The sequence below is a fragment of the Eulemur rufifrons genome, chromosome 26, assembly GCF_041146395.1.
Source record: "Eulemur rufifrons isolate Redbay chromosome 26, OSU_ERuf_1, whole genome shotgun sequence".
Classification (NCBI taxonomy): domain Eukaryota; kingdom Metazoa; phylum Chordata; class Mammalia; order Primates; family Lemuridae; genus Eulemur; species Eulemur rufifrons.
The window spans coordinates 6,806,423-6,828,581 of NC_091008.1; the positions used below are offsets into that span (position 1 = coordinate 6,806,423).

The 22,159-nt window shown below is 45.7% G+C and overlaps 1 protein-coding gene and 1 non-coding gene across 3 annotated transcripts in view; both read left to right on the plus strand.

Moving 5' to 3' along the window:
* The window catches only part of TBCK (TBC1 domain containing kinase), a 97,056-nt gene extending 83,742 nt beyond the window's left edge, over positions 1-13,314 (plus strand). For both annotated transcript variants that reach the window (XM_069459202.1, XM_069459203.1), the window contains exon 26: positions 12,149-13,314. In XM_069459202.1, coding sequence (XP_069315303.1) covers positions 12,149-12,259 — 111 coding nt within the window. In that variant the 3' untranslated portion in view covers positions 12,260-13,314. The remainder of the gene's footprint in view (positions 1-12,148) is intronic.
* LOC138375533 (U6 spliceosomal RNA) lies at positions 3,249-3,357 on the plus strand. The gene has a single exon (XR_011231526.1). It is a non-coding gene; the product is annotated as a U6 spliceosomal RNA (small nuclear RNA).
* Positions 13,315-22,159: the final 8,845 nt, after the last annotated feature.

The window sequence follows — 22,159 nt, forward strand, 5'->3', positions numbered from 1 at the left end:
CACATTGTAAAATGAGGATAAGAACAATACTGCCCCATAGCGTTCTTGTGAAGGTTCCAGATTGTCATATAGAGCTCACTGCAGAGCCCGACGCTAGTAAGCACTCAGTTACCATCAGCTATTAATTTTGTTTTCCAGTACTATTATTTACACATATGTGAATTTAATACGTACTGTTTTATGTATGATGGTAAAAAATTGTAGAGTTTGGGAGTATGTTAGCAAAATAACAGAGTAGCAGCCCTAATCTCCCATCCCTTCACAGAAACACCAGAAAACAGGCAGAAACTGTCCTGTGTTGAGTAGAAAGTGGCAAAAGCAGGCATCCTCTTCTCCTTCCAGAAGCTGAGGAAGTTTCCAGTCTTTCACCGCTGAGTATGTTGTTAGCTGTGCGTTTTCATAGACGGCTTGTATCATGCTGAGGAAGTTCTATTCCTAATTTGTTGAGTGTTTTTAGCATGAAAGGATGTTGAATCTTGTCAAGTGCCTTTTCCACATTAATTGAGAGGATTAAATGGGGTTTTTTGCTTCCTTCTATTAATGTGATATAATGATTGATTTTTCTATGTTTAACTTTGCATTCCTAGCATAAATTCTACTTGGTCATAGTATATAATCCTTTCAATAGAGTGCTGAAGGGCAGTTTCCCAGTATTTTCTTCAGGATTTTCACTTCAACATTCGTCAAGGCTGTTGGCCCATAGTTTTCTTTTCTCGTCTGTCTTGGTATCAGGCTAACGCTGACCTGACCGTGTACATTCGCAGGTGTTCCCTCTCCTTCAGCTTGTTGGGAGACTTCGAGAAGGTTGATGTTAATTCCAGGCAGAGCAATTAGGCAAGAAAAAGAAATGAAAGGCATTCAAGTTTCTCTCATAGTTCTGGAGTTTAGAAGTCTAAAATCAAAGTGTCAGCAGGATCATACTCCCTCTGAGACTCCGGGTGGAATTCTTCCTTGTTTTTTCCCAGCTTCTGCTGACGGCCAGAAATCCTTGTCGTTCCTGGGTCTGTCACTGCATCAAGCTCTGGCCCTGTCGTCACGTGGTGCTCTCCCTGTGTGTGTCTGTCTCTGTGTCTCTGCTCCTCGTTCCTGTAAGGATACCAGTCACATTAGATCAAAGGCCCATCTTACTCCAGTGTGACCTCTCCATAGCATCCTAGCCTGTCTCCAATTAAAGTCACATTCTGAGGTTCTGAAAAGGACATGAATTTTGTGAGACCAACCCCCAAATTATCCAACCCAGTATAGCAACGAAGAAGTACAGCTATCCCTGTATTTGCAGGTGACATAATTTTATATCTAGAAAACCCTGAGAAGCCACATCTTAAAAAAAAAAAAAAAAAAAAAAAAAACACTATTAGAGCCAATAAATGAATTCAGCAGAGTTGCAGGATACAAAATCAACACAAAAAATCAGTTGTATTTCTAATAATAATTTTAAAAGGAAAGTAAGAAAACAATTCCATTTACAATAGTATCAAAAAGATTAAAATGCTTAGGAATTAATTTAACCAAGGAGGAATGAGACATGTACACTGAAACTACAAATATTGCTGAAAGAAATTAAAGATATAAATATATGGAAAGACATCCCATGTTCATGGATTAGAACAATTACTGCTGTTTTGGTAACTGTACTACCCAAAGCAATGTACAAATTAAGTACAGTCCCTATCAAAATCCCAATGGCTTTTTTTTTGTTTGTTTGCAGAAATGGAAAAATACATCCTAAAATTCGTTTGAAATTCTAGTGACCCAGAATAACCAAAACAATCTGAAAAAGAATGAAGTCAGAGGACTCACACTTCCCAGTTTCAGAACTTACTACAAAACTACAGTAATCAAAACAGTGATATGGGCATAATGATAGACATATAGACCAATAGAAATAATAAACCTTTGCATCTGAGCACTATGATTTTTGGTCAGATAGTAGTGGACATTTCCTAAGAGCTATTCTGATGAGGTCTCACTTTTACCTGTAAGGGTGGTTCGGGGGGTTTTCTTTAAGTGATTTCCAAGCAAGTAGCAGCTTTTCTTCTAAGTTGAAATCAATGTACTGCAGGTGGCAGCGTCCCATTTTGTGAAAAGATGAAGAAAGCCACAGTTGAACGCTATGAAGAGAAAGCAGAGATGCCAATTCTAGTTAGTACAGTTACAAATCATCATTGCAAATGTTTATGATCTTTCCATCAAATCCATATTTGGACTTGGGAAATTTTTGTTTGCAAAACAGTGGGCACTGATTGTAATGTTTTAGCATCTTCCGTAACATCTTCTGTTAAGACCTGGTTAAAAAAAAAAACTAGTCTGAAAAATCCAACAAGTGAAAATATTAAATAGAGTATGTAGTTCAATAAAAGAAAAAGGCTTTCAATATCAAGGTCATAATAACAAGCAGCAAAATATCAAACCACTCCAAGAAAGAACAAATGAGCCTCTTGTCTAGTATATGATAGCATTAAAATCACCCAGTTGACATATAAATTAGGATTAGAGTAGAGTTTCTTTTGAAATACAGATATGAAGGAATTATCATACAATGACCAGATATATTGAATACGTTGTCTGAACTCACATAGGAGAAGATAGAACAGATCTGAGAAATACAGCTTATTCATGTGCCTGAATAACTAGAATAGGAAATATGAGATCATTTCAATTGTGTATTCATTAGCTATTTCCTATGATCACAATTGATTAGCACTTTGTTGCCATGAGATGGTTCCTTTACAATGACCACTTCTCATTTTGTACTGGGCATTTGCTTCCATTGAATACGTCAAAAAACCTGTAGCATCTGCCATTTTTTATCTAGATAAAACATTGCTTTTCCCCAAAATGGGGCAAAGAAGAAGGACACCAAAGATCTTAATTCAATTGGGATTCCACGCAGAGGCCTCTCTGGACCAGAACCAAATCCTGCTAAATCTCACTTGTCAGCTATTCGCTAAGTCACCTCATCCTGAAGGTTGAATAAAGCAGTGAGCTGCTGTGTAACCAGCACATCCAGATACGCTGTGAGCAGAGTCGGATCGTCTGAAGCGAGGGAAGCAGAGTCCTCGGTCTCCAAAACGTGTGCTGCTTCCAGAGTGGACCCAGCTTTGCGCTGACCCTGGCTGCTGTGTCCAAGCCAAACACACCCAGGCTGCAGCCACTGGGAGGGCTTATGGGAGTAGGTAGACCTATGCATCCAAACAAGCGGAAAGTCAGTTCAAGCCTTAATTTTGCCACATTTGAAATGAACAACAGTGCTCACTTCGGCAGCACGTATACTAAAAAATTGGGACGATACAGAGAAGATTAGCATGGCCCCTGGGCAAGGATGACATGCAATTTCATGAAGCGTTCCATACTTTTTTGGTCAACAGAACAAATTAATGAAGAAGACCCCCAAAGGCAATCACAGCAACAACAAAAATAAATAAATGGGACCTGATCGGATTTAAAAGCTTCTGCACAGCCAAGGAAACTATCACGAGAGCAAACAGACAACCTACAGAATGGGAGAAAATATTCACATACTACACATCCAGTAAAGGGCTGATAACTAGAATCTATACAGCACTCAGGAAAATCAGCAAGGAAAAAATCAAACAGTCCCACTAAAAAGTGGGCAAAGGACATGAACAGAAACTTTTCAAAGGAAGACAGACTAATGGCCAATAAACATGAAAAAATGCTCGATGTCTCTAATCATCAGGGAAATGCAAATCAAAACCACAATGAGATATCACCTAACTCCAGTGAGAATGGCTTTTATCAAAAAATCCCAAAACAATAAATGTTGGCGTGGATATGGAGAGATAGGAACACTCTTACACTGCTGGCGGGACTGCAAACTAGTATAACCTCTATGGAAAGTAATAGGGAGAGATCTCAAAAAACTAAAAGTAGAACTACATTTTGATCCAGCAGTCCCATTACTGGGCATCTACCCAGAAGAACAAAAGACATTCTATAAAAGACATCTGCACTCAAATGTTTATAGCAGCACAATTCACAATTGCAAAGATGTGGAAACAACCCAAGTGCCCATCGATACATGAGTGGATTAATAAAATGTGGTTTATGTGTACGATGGAGTTCTACTCAGCCACAAATAACAGTGGTGATCTAGCACCTTTTGTATTATCCTGGATAGAGCTGGAGCCCATTCTACTAAGTGAAGTATCACAAGAATGGAAAAACATATGTACTCACCATCAAATTGGTATTAACTGAACACTTATGTGCACATATAGTAGTAACATTCATCGGGTGATGGGCAGGTGGGAGGGGGAGGAGGGGAGGGGTATATTCACACCTAATGGGTGCAGTGCCAACCGTCTGGGGGATGAACTTGAAGCTTGAAGCTCTGACCCTGGTGGAGCAAAGGCAATATGTGTAACCTAAACATTAGTACCCCCGTAATATGCTGAAAGAAAATTTTTGAAAAATTATGTAAAATAAAATGAAAAACATGGCAAATTCTTACTCTTGTTGTAAAAATAATCATAACTCATGAGAAATTGCATCTTTGGTTGCTACTGGAATTAGATTCTCTGGGCACAGAGAGAAAACATGCATAATATACCTAGAAAACCCCACAAGAGCTAACCTCTTACAAAACAGAAACACACTAAATTAATCCCAGAGACCAAGCATATAAGTCTGGGAATTAAGGCAATAACTATTTAAATCAACAGGCAAAAGTAGTCTACCATCCATATCATGTGTTAAAATGAACAAAGATATATAAAGAGACATTTTTATATCCTTGAACTGATTGTTCAGACTTAAAGGAGAATTTTTGTTTTTAACATTAATCCTAAGTGTTATCTAATGGAAAATGTGGGCTTTGTTTCGATACCCACAGTGACCCTCACCAACACTGCCCTACTCTCAAAAACAGGTCAAAGTCTCACGTCTCAGCTTTTACAAACTTCATAACGAATCCCTCTCCTAGAAGTACATTGTGATGTTTAGCAAGAATGGTGACTTAGCAAGATAGCGTGCTTACTGCATTATTGTGTTATTTTTTCCTTTCCATGGGAAAATAATGCAGTGGTGGGTCTCAGACTGGAAAACCAGCCAACCTGGACCAGAACAAACTGAAAGCTCCAACTGGTGTTTTTCTGTCTTTGCAAAGTCTTCAAGAAAAAGTGTAAACATCACATTGCTCTGTGAGTCACTGAAACTCGGAAGGCTTTAAAAACAATTATTAACTTTGTCTGGATCATACCTTGTGGTTATGAACCACCAAGATTTCATACCTGACAGTACATCCTCTTCAAAGGTTAGCTAAGAAAGAATTTGAAGGATTCTTTACTTCTCACTTTTGTCTGGTCAGCCCGTTGGAAAATACTGGAAACAGCTCATCTGACACTTAAAATGTTACATTGTTGGCACAAAGTCAATGCTTTTGGTTATCAAAAGAAATAGTCATCAAAGCACGATGCCTAGTGTTTTGCAGTCATTTCCCCCAGAACAAAACAAAGCCAACCAAAAAATTAGAAAAGAGCAACACATGTATTTCTGAGTAACATTTGAGTCGGAAACCTGGACAAGAGACAATTTTTGTGAATATTCTATAACTAAACAGCGTGAGTAGCTGATGCTTTCTGCATCTAGCGTGTGACAATTAAATGTAAAACGTGGCGTCTGTTTTCAGACGAAGGTTATAGGTTCCTAATAAGCCAGACATGCCATTGCATGTATTTTTTAAACAGTGCAATTGTGTTCGTTTCCACTCCCCTGTAGGCCAAGGTTATCTGATCTTTGGCTGTCAGGCTGGAAGTTAACTTAGGCAGCGGTGAGATGAGGCTCTCCCCCCCTCCCCATGCCTTCACTTTCTGGGTCTCTTACCCGAGCTAAACCAAGGTTTATGACACTGGTGATCGCTGGTGGCCTTTACCTTTTGCCAGTCCCTTTGTCCTAGTTCACTTTGGCTGCTGTAACAAAATACCATAGACTGGGCGGCTCATCGCAATAGAAACGTATGTCTCACGGTTCCGGAATCTGGGAAGTCCTAGACTAAGGCTCTGGCAGGGTTGGTATCCGGCGAAGGCCTGTCTCATGCTTCCTATATGACCGTCTTCCTGCTGCGTCCCCACGTGGAAGGGACCGGGAGCTCTCTGGGGTCCCTTTTATAAGGGCACTGATCCCATTCATGAGGGCTCACATCTCATGACCTCCCAGAGCCTCCCGGTATCATCACCTTGGAGGACAGGATTATAATATGTGGATCTAGGGGGACACAGACATCCATCCCACGGCACCTTTCTCTCTGCAGCCCTGTCTCCTTCCCCTCTCGGCTCAGGCTCTGCCTCTAACCTTCAGTCTCGGGCATCTGAGATTATCCTACTACAAATCCATGTTCAGAAGAGAAAAACTGACTCTAAAAACACTGCACACCGATTCAGCACAGTGTTGTCTCTACAGTAAACTTCTCTAGCTCCAGAGAGTATCTACCTGGCCCTTCAGATTGATACGATACTTCGGAACCCGTCAGAGATCTTTTTATCTGTCAAAAAATGTATTATGTTAGACCTCTTCCTAATTGTACCATAAGCGTTTAGATAAAGAATGGAAAGTGAATCTCCCTTATCAGTTCCAAGTATGCAAGGAATTTTTTCTTGATCTTGTTACTCGTAGGAGCACTGGCTATGGTTAAACTTGGCTTTCTCCCTGTCTCCTTGCCTTGCTTGTCAGCAGATGTTTTAGTCTGTGGGTTTATATCACTGTATAAGGAAATATCTTAGATAACAATGCAACTTGAACTCACTCGTATGAAGGTTAAAAGTATGTATCCTCATCATGTAAAGGTTAAAAGTAACAGTGAAAAAACTCTTCTGTGTAGCTCAGCTTTGAGTAAATGGTGGATGATAACTCACTTGGAAAGATCCGTGAATTAAAAACCGTACCGTGGAAAGTTCTCGTAGCCTTGCACAAGTTCTGTGAGGTAGAAAGCAATGCAGGAGTTGGGTAAGGGGGACCCTAAAACACCTACCCCAGACTTTGGTTGTCTGTTTTTTACTATGTTTACTAGAAGTATTACGTGGCAAGGTAGAATCTGCTTATAAAAGGAAAGAGGGAGTTCTTTGCCAGTTTCCAGGAAAAACTGCAGAGTCATCACCGGAATCTTGTGCTCTCTGGGACTGAAATTCGTGACCCGACACGGCCTGGATGTTGTCTCGTCTGCGTGTCATTCTGCGCACACACCCCGGCTCCGCCGCCCCCCGTCTAGTTACCCTTCCCTCCCGCAGGAATGTGTGTGGCTCACTAAGGGACCAGCCCTCGCTGTCCCCTCCCGCGGGACCTGCGGAGGCTGTCACTTGGCTGTGCTCCGTCACAGCCCTGACTGCGTTTGGAATCTCAGTTTCTGTCGTGGACGTTCTTTTCGGAGCATGGGGATACTGCGTGTGAGGCGACCAGTGGCTTGGGCACAGCGTGGGGGCACCGCTCTCAGTTCCCTGGCGTAAACAGACGTCGATAGATGGTCGCTGCTGGAATCCAGTTCCCAAATACCACAGAGCAAAGAAGAATGTAGCACAAGACTTATTAGGCCTCCTGATACACACATTATGGTATTAGATGATACAATCTTATCACAAGAGGCCTATCCTCCAACATGAGGCCGCTATGCCTTTTTTAAGAATAAGAATTGCTACAATGAATGCACACCTTTTGTAGCAATCTGGATGGAACTGGAGACCCTTCTTCTAAGTGATGTATCGCAACAAGGGAAAAACAAACACCACATGTACTCACTGTTAAATTGGAACTAACGGAAATTAGCAGGGCATGGTGGCGCATGCCTGTAGTCCCAGCTACTCGGGAGGCTGAGGCAGGAGGATTGCTTGAGCCCGGGAGTCTGAGGTTGCTGTGAGCGAGGCTGACGCCACGGCACTCACTCTAGCCCCGGCAACAGAGTGAGACTCTGTCTCAACAACAAAAAAAAAAATTGGAGCTAACGGAACAGCGCTCATGTGCACAATAGGAAGTAAAACCCAACAGACATCAAACAGGTGAGGAGGGTTGGGTGAAATCCCACCTAATGGGTACGGTGTACACCATCCCGGCGATGGGCACACTTATAACCTTGTCTCAAACAGGAAGAAAGCAATCCGTGTAACCAAAACATTTGTACCGCCTTAATATTCTGATATTAAGAAAAAAAAAGCTGAAAGAAAAAGAAAATAAGAATTGTTTTCAAGCAAACTTTTCTATCGTAGTTACCTTTTAAAACAATGTCCACATAGCCTGGGAGGACTTGTGTAAGACGATAAACTATTGTTAAACACTAATCTATAAATCTGTAGAAGAAACCCAATCGCCATATTCACAAACACAAAGTTGCTATCGTAAATTTGAAAATTAAACAAATTAGTATAAAGGAAATTTTTTTTAACCTAGAATTTGTCATGCATTTCAGGAGGTCTTTGACCTCATTGCAATTATATGTATTCTATATGTGCGCTATTTTTTTTTTTTTTTTGAGAGAGAAGGCCCGTAGTTCCCGTCTGATTGCCAAAGGGGACGTGACCCCGTCAACATGCAGGGTCGCCGGTGTAAATCACTGCTGCATCGCAGACGGCTCGCAAGAAAGCCCTGCCTCGCAGTCCGTTTGTGGCCAAGTCTTACGTGCACATATGGAAATAACAACGTCCGTTTGAAATCAAGCAGGAGGGAGGAGGGAGGAGGGGAGGGGTAAATTCGCACCTAACGGGCACAGTGCACACTGTCTGGGGGACGGGCACACTGACAACTTTGACTCAAATGGTACAGAAGCAATTTATGTAACCAAAACGTCGGTACGCCCGTAATGTTCTGAAATTTAAAAAAAAAAAAAAACTTTGTGTTCTGAATGCCTGTTCTCCCGTCCCGCCGTATGTCTCCCTTACGTCGTGTGTGACCCTTTTTACACAGTGAGAAGCCACCCAGCCCGGTGACAGCCCTTTCTTTCCTCCCTCACCTGTCCCGCTGTGGCCACAGAGAACACCGATTCGTGTGGCAACTGTGGCCATCACACCTGGACTCCCATTGCCTCCCCGAGTCAGGAACAAAAGAAGAATAGAAAGAAAAGAGAAAAAAAAAAAAAGAAAGAAAAAGAAAAAATTCAGCTCCCCCAAACCCGGTTAAATTCAGAAACTCTGTGTATTACTCTGAGCTGCTCAATACCTTGGACTTCGGCTCTTGTGACACCCATACCGCTTCATACGAGCTGTTCATTACTCTCTGTCTCCTCCACCTCGCTCCAAACACGGGAACAGCGTCTGGTGCTCAGTAGTTGCTCAGTGAAACGTTTGCTCGATAAATGAATGGCCAAACAAACAAACAGGTGGAGAAAGAGAAGAATCAGTGGCAGGAGTGGAAAAGACACGGTCCTGGCTTCGCTGTTAGGGGCCAAAATTTCACGTGGGTGATTGGAAAGACGACAGAGCATCGGAGGAGCAGAACTCATCATCTCACGTGAAAACTCAACAGTTGTTCGTTTTTTTTTCTTTTTCTTTTTTTTTTTTTTTTAACTTAAACACAGTCCTGCTTCTTTTCAAGCCATCTAAACACTTGCCATCTCTACTTTGCTTCCTGGACCTCCCGCGTAGCAGCGACCTAACTGTTCCCAAGTCTCCGTCCTGCCTGCTTCGTCTTCACCGTTTCCCAGAGCAGCGGCGGGAACTCTGCCCAGCTCTGCAGCGGAGTTTAAGGGAGAGTAGCTGGACGCACGGCCCTCCCTTGCCCGTTTCCTGACTTCCGTGGTATTCTGGAAGCACTGAGAGCTAAGACTGCGTATCCACAAGGCCTTTTAAGTAATGCTATGTTTATCTTAGACTGCCAGCCCAAATGGTGATTGCAGGGCTGCACGTGGGAGAAACGCAGCCCAGATGCTTCCGGCATTGCCTGGTACCAGGGGCCGCGCTGCCTGCACTTGACTCGGGGCCGGTGAACCCGGTGCCTTCGTTCGTAAGGACGAGGGTCCAAAGAAAAGCAAGCGAGAACAGGTGGAAGACCGGCTCACTCTAGCTCTACTTGAAATCTTCTGAAATACAGGAGCACTATGTCTCCTCAACGTTAATTACTACCAAGGATTCCCATCTGGTAGCTCTAAAAGCGTGTAAGATTCGAGCTGTGAACGGCGTTTGAATCTCTGTCCAGGCACCGCAGAGGCTAACAGAGAAGATGCGAGAGGCCAGCAGTACTGACGCCCACCTACGTGACCGCGAAGATCCCAGCCCGGCTCCATCTATTCCCCCTACTGACTGATACCTTTATCCTTTTGTCTTACGACAGTATTTTAAAAATAATTTTCCATGGGCTACGTGCTTTAGAATCCTCTAGGGGTGTGTGTTTCAAAATGCCCATCCCTAAGCCCACAGAGGAATAACGCACAAGGGAGTGAAGACTTGAACTTGTCCCAACCACACCACTCAGCAGATTCTTCTGACCCCTCGAGTTTAGAGACTGTTTGCTCGAGACCTTACTCGCTACGAAGCTCCAAGTAGCCCCAAGCCTCGACAGCACTGGGAGCAGGTGTTAGTCACTGTCATTGAAGGGTCTGAGACCAGGTTTTGATATAAAGGAGTCGTTGAAAAGAACCCGAGGCCACAAATGCCCAGCGAGGAGGAGCAGGCACTGCCGAGAGGAGGGACAGGGACGGAACAACCAAAGAGCCAAAAACCCTGCTTCATACTTTGGCCCCGGTTCCGCGGTCACCTGTCATGGTTTATTTCCGTCCAACACACACACATCGAGCCCCCGCCATGTGCCAGGCAGTGGGAATAAAAAGAAAACAGGGTCACTGTCCTACAGGAGTTTACAGTTTGGGAAAGAAAACTCTTACATGGGTTATTTAAATACAGGGGGCGAGGCCAAAGGTTGAGATTCACACAAGAACCTTTGGGGTCTGAGAAGTGGGGCCCTAAAAGGCAGCTCAGCCCCTGGGGGAGGAAGATAAAGTAGCAGTGAAGCGGGTTTGGGGGTCAGTGGGGGCGACTACTGAGGAGGAACTGGGGGGGGCAGAAACGGAGGGAAGCGGAGCACGTTCGCAGCCGCGAGTGGCCTGCCCAGACGAAGGTGCTGAGCCCACAGCAGCGTGACGCGTGGTCATCGGACCACAGTTCGGGGCTGCTGTGTCACAGGACAAGGGATGGAGACAGGCAGGCAGTGGCCAGAGAGAGGCCGACGTGGGCCGAGTCGGGTGTGTGTGTCACCTCTGCAAAGTCCTGGGCCAGGCATCTCAAAGACATCCCGATCAGTGCTTACAATTCATTCCAGGTTTATGGGCTCAACATGCTAATTGTGGCTGCTCCCAAAGCCTGTTCCAGCCGGTTCTCGGGCCCCCTCTGGGGCACCGTGGACAGAACCGCAATGACCAGTAAGTCGACCGTGAAATGAAAACGGTTTTCGATGTAGATTTGAGCTTGTTTTGGCTATCACTGGCAAAATACACAAGAAAATAGCAACATCAATGAACTCTGGAGAGGGAGACTGGGAACAGGTGGAAAGAGAGGGTAAGAGTTTATACAGTGGGCTCCTATAGTCCCTTTTATACTGAATTTGAATTGTTTACCGTGTATTTATTGCCTATCTAAAAAAATCATAAAGGAAAACTAGAGAGACACATGCCCGGAGCATAAAGAAGTTGTTTGCCAATATATAAAAGACTGACTTAGGCCGGGTGCAGTGGCCCACACCTGTAATCCTAGCACTCTGGGAGGCCAAGGCAGGAGGATCACTCGAGGTCAGGAGTTCGAGGCCAGCCTGAGCAAGAGCGAGACCCCGTCTCTACTAAAAATAGAAAGAAATTATCTGGACAGCTAAAAATATACATAGAAAAAAATAAGCCCGGCGTGGTGGCGCATGCCTGTAGTCCCAGCTACTCGGGAGTCTGAGGCAGGAGGATCACTTGAGCTCAGGAGTCTGAGGTTGCTGTGAGCGAGGCTGATGCCACAGCACTCTAGCCCGGGCAACAGAGTGAGACTCTGCCTCAAAAAAAAAAAAAAAAAAAGAGTGACTTAATTTATATTAATAACCAAATTAATAATGTATTCATATAATGATTATAAAAGTAATACTAAAATTGTTTTGTCTTTCACAGCCCAAGAAAAACATTGGATTGGAGAAAGCTTTTGTATGTCCTCTATAAATTTGGCCTTTTTTTCTTTTCCAGTTTGCAGCCCATCTTGTGAAAATGAAATATCCAAGAATCTGTATTCTAGATGGCGGCATTAACAAGATCAAGCCAACAGGCCTCCTCACCGTCCCGTCCCCTCAGATATGAAGAGCCGAGTGTGGCTACCAGGGGCCAGGGTGGCACCGGCACCCACGGCACAGACCCTGCCAGCTGAGCCCTCCAAGACAGAACCAGGCGTCCAGACTGTTGCATTTCCCGAAACCTTTGTCTCGAGACATCCCTTTAAATCTCAGAACTCAAATGCTCAGCTATCCAGGCAAGAAACTTGACTGTACATGTACTGCCAAAAGAATTTTCCTAGCAGTGAAACCTGATCGTGCATTTCTACCACACTGCCACACAAAGCCACAAGAATGCAGCTGACAGAGCAAATTTAGCATCATCAGGAAATCCCAGTTGCCCTGAAAAAGCTGTCCCCTCCTGCGCTGGACAGTCCTCAACAGTGGCCTTATCTAGAAATAGAGACCGAATGTGGGCTGAAACCATCGTCTTTCCATGGTAAAAATTGAGAAGCTATGTACAATGCATTCCTTGTAAAGAAAAGCTACATCGGGTAACTCACTTTACCCAGACAAGTTGTGTGTGTGTGTGTGTGTGTGTGTGTGCGCGTGTGTGCGCTTAGGAGTAGAGTTTAGCCCACTGCAGAACATGGTAATAGTTTCCTCCCAGAAAAATGAATTTCAGAAACCGTTTATATATATATCACGAATAGTCAAATATTGATTCAGAGCTAGGAGGTTAGTTGGAGATACTTTCTCAAATGAGTCTGATAGAGGCTAATGGGTGTTAAAAAGTTTCCAGCCTCCTTTGGGCTCCTACGACTCGGTCACTGGACAGTCCTCCTAAGTGGTGGTTTATCCACATTTAATTTGTAACAAGATTTTTCTTTTCATATCAACATGCCGTAATGTCAGATAGTCATTTTGATTTATGCCACAATTGGGTGCCTAAAAAGAGGCAGGAGAGGACTGTTTTCCTGGTAACAAGGAAATTTCTAAAAACATCCCTCCCCTTTTTTTACGTTAAATTAATTAACATGAATCCTAAGCAGATTAAGTCTGATAGCAACCCAGGTAAGAGAGAAGGACTAGTTCATATTTCAAAGATAAATATACCTACAGATATTTATCACTATTTTTAAAGACAAAAAGCGATTGAAGCCTCTATCATGGCCTCTCGTTAACTAATATTTTATAAAACCCAATGGACGTGAAATGTGCTGATTAGATATCTAAGCCCATATCCCAAAATACACTTACTTGTAAATTGTATATATGTGTATATGTGTAAGTGAATGAAATCATAAAAAGATGATTTTAATAAATTAAATCTTAACCCCCTCATTTCAATATAAATTCTGGACTTGTTATTTTAATAGGAATCTCAGCAGCAGTATAACAACTATTTAAGATTTCTGTGGTGACTTGTATAACTTACATAAAGCAAGACATTACATATTTGTGAAGAAACCATCCCATAACATGAGAACAGCTCAGGCAGAGGCTGACTGTATTAAGTGCCCTATAAATAATTAATTGCATGACATTCTTAAAATTGCCTCTTTTGATGAAGTGAAGTTATATTAAAGTTCATTATTGTCAGCCAAATTCTGTTACATCAAAAAGAATAAATTAATGAGGAAATTAATCGTTGCAATTATTGAGCCCTTTTAATTAAGCTTGTCCTGCCCAGGAACATCCACCGAACCCCTTTTAAAAAGCTGCCAGGCATTTATTGCAAAGCCCGGTTGGAATTTTACGTGCGTGCATTACTGGGTGTGCACTTTATTACTCCGCTGAAACAAAATGCTGATCTTTGAAGATTCGAACAAAATGCTAAAGTAAATAAATATCCGGCACAAAGTAGTTATAGGAAAATAACCAAATGAAAACAGTAAATCGTGGCAACTCCAAATGTTGTCACCCCAAACACACACCTGCCACCAAACATGTCTGGCTCCAGGTCATGGTACTTCGTTGCTCCATGAGAGCTTCAGGTGTCTCAGGGACAGGCTCTCCCCTCAAATGACACGTGTGTTTTCTGTTTACCCGGATCTTAGAAGGCCGGAATGAGGAAGGATCATGGGCTGAGCTTTCAGGCCGGCTGGCGGCTGGCGTTTGCTTAGTGTTCGTGATTAGGGGAGGGGTAGAACTTTCTCAGGGATCTTTCATTTCACAACACTGAGTTCCTTTAAGCCCCCCAGAATTACGGTGAATCCCACTGGGTGCAGCTCTAGGAAGCTCAAACCTCCACTGTGCTCAAGATAATGACCATCTTCAGAGAGATTTCCAACGTCCGCATTTAACCTCCAGATACCTCGAGAACAAGAAATATGTTCCAAGATCCCAACACTATCACGTTAAGTAAATTAACAACGACCACCCTGACAAAAACACGTTTTAGGAAGAGGAGAGGAAGAGAGAGTTAGAGTTTTCTTCTCCCTTAAACTTCGAATTAAGGAGGCTCAGTATCAGAGAACCCAGATTCCCTGGGAAGCTCACAGAGGTTCGGTCCTCACATATATAATACAAAAAGGGGAAAATAACATTTATCCAGCCGGTCTCCTGGACTTATATTGAAGCTCATGGAAAAGTATTATTTGAATATAATATGTTTACAATGTTTAGAGAAATCATAACTCTCCTGTAAAACTATCAAGCTAAATTTTTGACCTATTGTCTAATTTTTAAAGAAGAAATATGGACACAACAAATAATACTTTTACAATCCATATATCTGGTCCTATTACGCAGCATAAAAGGAAAGATTCACGAGCAGCGTTAATATTATCTATTGCACACTTGCTACTGTTGGATTCAATTTAAAGCAACCATCTCTGCCGAGTGGATAAATTATACACAAGATTCTTTCAGACTTCTCTTTGTTTTACACACTACCCTTTCCCAACCCAGTTTTTACCAACGTAAAACATACCATTTTTTAAAATAATCCAAATTCTCTCGATAAAAATCTGGCAGTTTCATTTTGCCCATAACTATCTACACCTAGATGGCAGAGATTAACTTTGTTTCCAATCCATCCCCTTCCCTTGGTTTTATCTCCCTCTTCCCAGGCAGCTCACTCCTCCACTTCAAAGCAGTTTTGTGGTTTGTCTTGCAGAAAAATCAATGCCTGAGAGATGAAAAGCGGCTCTTATTTATCTCTGGCTGCTGAAGGTCATTGCGCTCAGCAGCGTCTGTGGTCTTTGCGGGGTCCACAGACATTGTTCCTTCCAGAAGGGAGAAGTAAACCAACATGCCCAGAAACCCTTAGAGAGAGACAGAGAGAGAGAGAGAGAGAGAGAGTGGGACTTATTTTAAAGGGACAGGATCACATCAAAAGAGAAATATGTTAATAAGAATCAGTATTGAGGCTGGGTGTGGTGGCTCACGCCTGTAATCCCAGCACTCTGGGAGGCCGAGGCGGGAGGCTCGCTCGAGGTCAGGAGTTCAAGACCAGCCTGAGCAAGAGTGAGACCCCGTCTCTACTAAAAATAGAAAAAAATTATCTTGCCAACTAAAATATATATATAGAAAAAATTAGCCGGGCATGGTGGCACATGCCTGTAGTCCCAGCTACTCAGGAGGCTGAGGCAGGAGGATCGCTTGAGCCCAGGAGTTGGAGGTTGCTGTGAGCGAGGCTGACACTACAGCACTCTAGCCCGGGCAACAGAGTGAGACTCTGTCTCAAAAAGAAAGGAATCAGTATTGAAGTATTGGTGTTTGGAGTGTAAATTTAGAGTGTTCTCAACTGTGACTCTGATTTTTGAGAAAGCTACGTCCGGACTTGTTACACGGCACAAAACTGCACAGTGTATCATGTCCTCTAACAGGCATCCGTGAAGTTATCTGGAGTTAGCAAGCTTTAAGGACCACACTAATAAGGACATTGATAAATGAGCGTAGTGGGCGTTGAACTCCACATAGGGAAGCAGACGCCTCATTTTGCCCCCATAGATGTGGCCGCACTTGGAGGCCTTGCTCAGCCAGCCTTCTGTTGGCCCTTTGCAGACATGGTGACAGGCTCTCACTCACCCTACTATGTGCATTCCTTGGCTCTTAATGTTCTTTATATTCCAAAGCCATTGTTTTCTTTCTTTTTTTTTTTTTTTTTTGAGACAGAGTCTCACTCTGTTGCCCGGGCTAGAGTGCCGTGGCGTCAGCCTCGCTCACAGCAACCTCAAACTCCTGGGCTCAAGCGATCCTCCTGCCTCAGCCTCCCGAGTAGCTGGGACTACAGGCATGCGCCACCATGCCTGGCTAATTTTTTCTATATATATTTTTAGCTGTCCAGCTCATTTCTTTCTATTTTTAGTAGAGACGGGGTCTCGCTCTTGCTCAGGCTGGTCTCAAACTCCTGACCTCGAGCGAGCCTCCCGCCTCGGCCTCCCAGAGTGCTGGGATCACAAGCGTGAGCCACCGCGCCCGGCCATGACCCCGTTTTGAGGGGAGAAGGCAGGAAGGACAGAGTGTGGGTGGGTTCCTCTTCCACAGTCTGCGACGCTTCCCTCCTCCTAGATTTCTTTGAGGACAGGATGGGTGGCATTTTCATCTTGCTATTTCTCATAGAAAGCAGTGCCCTGTCAGCACCAAAGTGGGCTCTAATGAGCATTCATGGAATGGAGAAAGGACGAGAACACAGTTCACAGCATAAAAGGCATCAATGCACAATGACTGATTAAGTGCCAGACCGTGAGCCTCCTTCACCCTGGGATGTCCAGGGGGTGATTAAAGCAAGAGCTCACTGTCCCTGCCACATGCACAGGACTTAGCAAAGAGAATGAAGCAGAGCCGCGCGGCACAGCCGGCAAATGAGCCGCGTGCTCTGCAAAAGCCAGACCTGGTGTTTCCCCGTGACCCAAAGCTGTCCCCAGCGGGGCCACTTCGCAAGATGGGGGTGGCCTCTGTGCTCGGGACTCAGACACTTTGCCGCTTTTCGTTTGACCTTGAACAGGCAAAACTGTTCTGTCTTCTTCAGTCTCAGGGCTTTTTTTAATCTGTTCAATGGGGTTGATTAAAGCCCATGTTGCAGGCTCGGCAGGAGCCGTAAAGAAGAAAATGGCTAATCAGGCAAACAGCACGTAACACACAGAGCACATGAGGATAGAGGTAGCTACTTTTACGCTTTTTATTATCAACCTACTAGCAGAGAGCTTGTCACCTTATTACGGATTCGCCCTTAAAAGGCCCGTAAATCTCGTGACTGCGCCGTGCTTGAGGTCTTTTTCCACCTATTATGCGGGAATGAAGCAGTCGGACCACAGAAAGTGCTACGGCTGCCTTAACGGGCACTGGGGAATTCGGTGCGTTCCTTGCTGGGCTTTGGGGAAATGACACCTGCTCCCTGGGGTGATTTGCCAGCCTTCCCGAGAGCCACCAGGCATTCGCCTGCTGGAAGACAGACCCCGCTGTAGCCGGCTGTGGCTGCCACCCCTCTGAACCTTTGCAAAAACAGTCTACACCCGCGAGTGTAGGCGAGTCCATCTTGATCAGCTGCCAGCCAGCCCTGACCTCTTCATTTCCAGACAGCCTATTTTGAGTCAGCTGCGTGGAGCTGCGCCTTGCAAGTCCCTTTTAGCCCCTGCCTGTCACCAGATGTTCTCCTGCTTTGTCCAAAAGCGACTTCATGCATCCGATTCCTAAAAGCACCGTGAGTTACTTCCGTGGCGGGTGGTGACGACCCGTCTTCCCGGGCCCCTCAGTGGGGAATTTTATCTTGACGCGAGGATTAGTACCTAATTCCGGCACCACCCAGCACCAAAGTACCATGATAAATCTTTCCTCTGCTGCTTAATCATTGGTGTTAGTGATATGTTTGTTATTCTAACTGTCTTAGAATTCATGGGCGCAGGGAAGAGGGAAGAGATTTTTGCTTCACGACGGCATAGCACTCTTTTGGTTTCCGTTCTAGAAGTAACCTAACTGCGTAATCTAAAGAATTTCTTGAACCAAGTTTCCTATTAGGACGCTTTTTTTTTTTTCATCCATTCAAAACATTTATTGAGCACCTACTGTATGCATCAAATGTTTTTGTTTTGTTTTTGAGATAGGGTCTTGCCATATCGTCCAAGCTGTTCTTTTTTTTTTTTTTTTTTTTTTTTTCAGCTTATTATGGGGTTACAAAAGTTCAGGTTATGTATATTCCCCATGCGCCCCCCCTATGGCCCCCCGAGTCAGAGCTTCAGGCGTGTCCATTCCCCAGACTGGGACTCTTAATCTTAAAAGCTATCTTTTAAATATGTCTCTTATTACAAATACTCACTCGAAATAAAATCGGAATTCAAATTTAGCAGGTTATTTATCTTTATATCTCCATAGTCCTTCCTTGAGGAAAAGCGCCGACAGCTTCTTGATCATATAGGAGCTTTGCTGCCCTAAGAATACTCTGTGGTATAATTTAAACCCATTTGTCACGGTTGGGAGAGGAGAGACCGCACGTCTTGCACCCATGAATTGCTCTAATGCCGCGTGCAGAGGAAGAGCGCGTGTGTGCTGTGGAGTCATTACATGGGGACTTTGGCTTTTCCCTTTCTGGCCGTATGACCCGGGACATTTAATTTACCCTTGCTGAGCCTCAGTTTCCACAGTTGCAAAGTGGGTTGAATAATTCTGTGCGCTTTTCAGGGCTATAGTGAAGATAAATGTGACGATATTTATAGAACATTCACCAAAGTGCCTCGCACAGAGAAAAGACGCAATCGACAGGGCAGCCAACGTTATCAATAACAACACGCCTAGCTCGAGTGCTGCTTCTAAGTTCTGCCACTGAAACGCAAGCCACGGTAAAACCGGCAAGCACGGTGCATTTCGTAGCTAGGAGAGGGAACATCCTTTATTCACAGTGTCTACCTGTAAAGGATGGGCTAGGAAATTCCAGGCGAATGATTGAGAGGATGCCAGCAGGGTTCTTGAGCAATTAGAGAATGGCCACAAAAGGTGAGTCAGAGCGCAGCAAGAATGCAGAAAGCACGCCGGGGTTTGCCAGGGTGGTTGGGAGAACCCTTTGCTGAAACCTAACAAGGAATAAGAATTTTACCCTGGTGGGTAGACGCGGAGGGCGTTGCAGGGAGGGAAAACAGAATGCACAGCAGCGAGGAGACAAGAGGAAATGAGGAAACTGAGGGAGGCAGAGTCGTGGGGGAGTCATGAGGCCGCAAACGGCCCGTCCCCAGCACTGCAGGGGCCCGTGCGAGCGCACAGGGGGACTCCTGAGGTTCTGGACACCCGAGCTGGGGGGGTGGAGGCACAAGCTTCAGTTGTGCACATCCCCCCGGCCCCAAGACAGGGCCAGAGCAGGACTAAAGCACAGAGCTGGACCCAGAGCTGAGGCCACTGGAGAATTCTGAGCAGCAGCATCGTCTGGTGAACTTGAATGTTGGACACGTCACTCTGACAGGAGAGAAGAGGATTGACGGAAGGAGGAAAGAGCTTGGAGGAGGGAGTCCAGCGAGGCTTCTATAACTGGGGGGTGGGGGGGGAGTATCCGAACAATGGCGACGTAGATGGAAGAATAGAGACAGGAAAGCCTAAGGATGCAGAATCAACAGGACTTAGCGATTTTGTAGATGTCTGTGTACTCGGTGTGCAGGTGCAGACAAGGAAGACAGAGAAGTCCAGGCGGGCTTCCCGGGAGGCTTGGTCACGAAGCGTCGCTGGCTGAGACGCGGAGAGGTGGAAAGAGCCAGAGAAATTGGATTCAGCCCTGGACTTGAACTTGAACTTCCTGCTGGAAACCCAAATGCAGTCGCCTGGAAGGAAGCGGAATGAACGAGCTGAGGGCGCGGGTAGCCGTCTGGGGTGGACACACGTCTGGGGGACGCTGGCACTTCTGTAGCAGTGAAAGTGACGGACGTGGATGAAATTGGGGAGGGTGTGAGTGAGACGAGAAGGCTGAGGGTGGAACCCTGAACAATCCCTGATGAAGGATGGGCAGAGAGAACAGGGAAGGAGGTGGGTGGGTTGGAGGTGTAGGAAGAGACCCAAGAGAGCAGCGTGGCAAGAACCTATAGCTCAGTGGAGGGAGGACACAATGGTTAGGAATGTCAGATGCTGCTGGAAAGTCAAGTAATATAAGCAATCAAGAAATGGTTATTTTGGCCGGGCGCGGTGGCTCACGTCTGTAATCCCAGCACTCTGGGAGGCCGAGGCAGGTGGATCGCTCAAGGTCAGGAGTTCGAGACCAGCCTGAGCAAGAGCGAGACCCCGTCTCTACTAAAAAGAGAAAGAGATTATCTGGACAACTAAAAATATATATATAAAAAAATTAGCCGGGCATGGTGGCGCATGCCTGTAGTCCCAGCTACTCGGGAGGCTGAGGCAGGAGGATCGCTTGAGCCCAGGAGTCCGAGGTTGCTGTGAGCGAGGCTGATGCCACGGCACTCTAGCCCGGGCAACAGAGCGAGACTCTGTCTCAAAAAAAAAAAAAAAAAAAAAAAAAAACCCAAAGATTTCGGATGACTCCAATGCAGGCTGAAGTTTGGGAACCACTGGTGTGGAGCGTCGGTCCCCCTACCCGGCCTCCTGAGTTGTTTATCTGCACGGCATGGAAAGAGGGGGCTGCAGGCAGGAGATAATGAACTTAGGCCTGACCTGGCAGCGTGATCTTCGCCACCCGGGAGGCAAAGGTGACAGAGTGCAGGACACAGGGCGGTGTCAGCGCGGTGGCAGCTCCAGAAAGTACAGCAGCTGCCCGGCACCTTGCAGGCTGCTGGTGTGGACCCCTGGGAAAAGGCAGCCCCTTGGCGTGGACATCTGGACTGTGAGGACGACCCCAGAGCCATGCAGAGCTGGCTTCTCCGTCCCTAGCTCGGAAACCCCGAGCAGAAGAGCATAAAACGGCAGTTCCTGAGGTCACGTGAGATGCCACGGAGGAGTCTCCAAAACCGGGTGAGACTTTGATGGGGTCGGGGCTTCAGGGATAAGCAGCTGGGGCTTGGGGGAAGCCTGTGACATTTCGGCTGTTCCCACTGACATGATCCTGTTGGACTGGTGCAGGCCGGGAGGCTGGAGTTGCAGGAATGGAAATTGATCCTTAGTGTCGGGTTTAGACACAGAAAACCCTGATGCCTTCGTCTCTCTCTCTGATGACTCTGTGCTGTACACACCAAGCAGAAAATACCGGCCTGGATTTAAAAGCAAAGAGAGACCATCCTTCCTCCCCTCTCTCTCTGACACACACACTTGCACACACATGCACAGGTCTACACGGCATGCTGCAGGTCTACACGGCACGCTACAGCGGGTGATTCCCAGCTGATGGGGAAATCCTGCCTCCCTGAGCATCCATCAAACCCACAGCCTCCCCGTGACAGTGACCCCATCAGCTCCAGCCGCCAGAAAATAAACGAACCATTCCAAGGGTTCTGGAAACTTCTCGGACACAGCGGTTTGGCACTCTGTGCTCTCACCAAAAGGATACTGAGTTTCCGGCCACTCTGCCCGCGGTCGGACTATTCCTCCTCCTTTGAAGACCATAATGTCCCTTTTCTTCCCTACCTGCTTATCCTCTTGTAACTTGAAGGCTCCGAAGCCCGAGTCTCGAAAATCGTTCCTTGCACCCTTGGGTTTTGTTGGACAAAAGAACCGCCGATGTCCCCGCGGGGTCACCAGGACACACCTCCTTCCCTGTCCTGTGTCCCTTTCCCCGGGGACATCAGGAGATCAGACCCTGCTGGACAAGGGTGTAAAATTCTTGCCAATGGCTCGACGCCGCTGTTTCTCGTCCCCTGTGGCTTCACGCCACGGGGTCCCGTGACACAAGCCCTGTCGCACCTGCTATCTTTCTCCGCTGAGTTTCCTACGACAGGCGGCAGGAAGTCAAAGGACACGGGGACTTTCCGACACCGGGATCTGTTTACAGACCTGTCCCCAACACCTGCCAGGGAACCCAAAGCAGGAAAGCTCCTTCCTGTCCTCCGCCTGTCTGTCATTTGGGGGCAGCGGGCAAAGTCACTCGGTGACGTGGAGCCCGGGGGACAGAGCGAGGGCA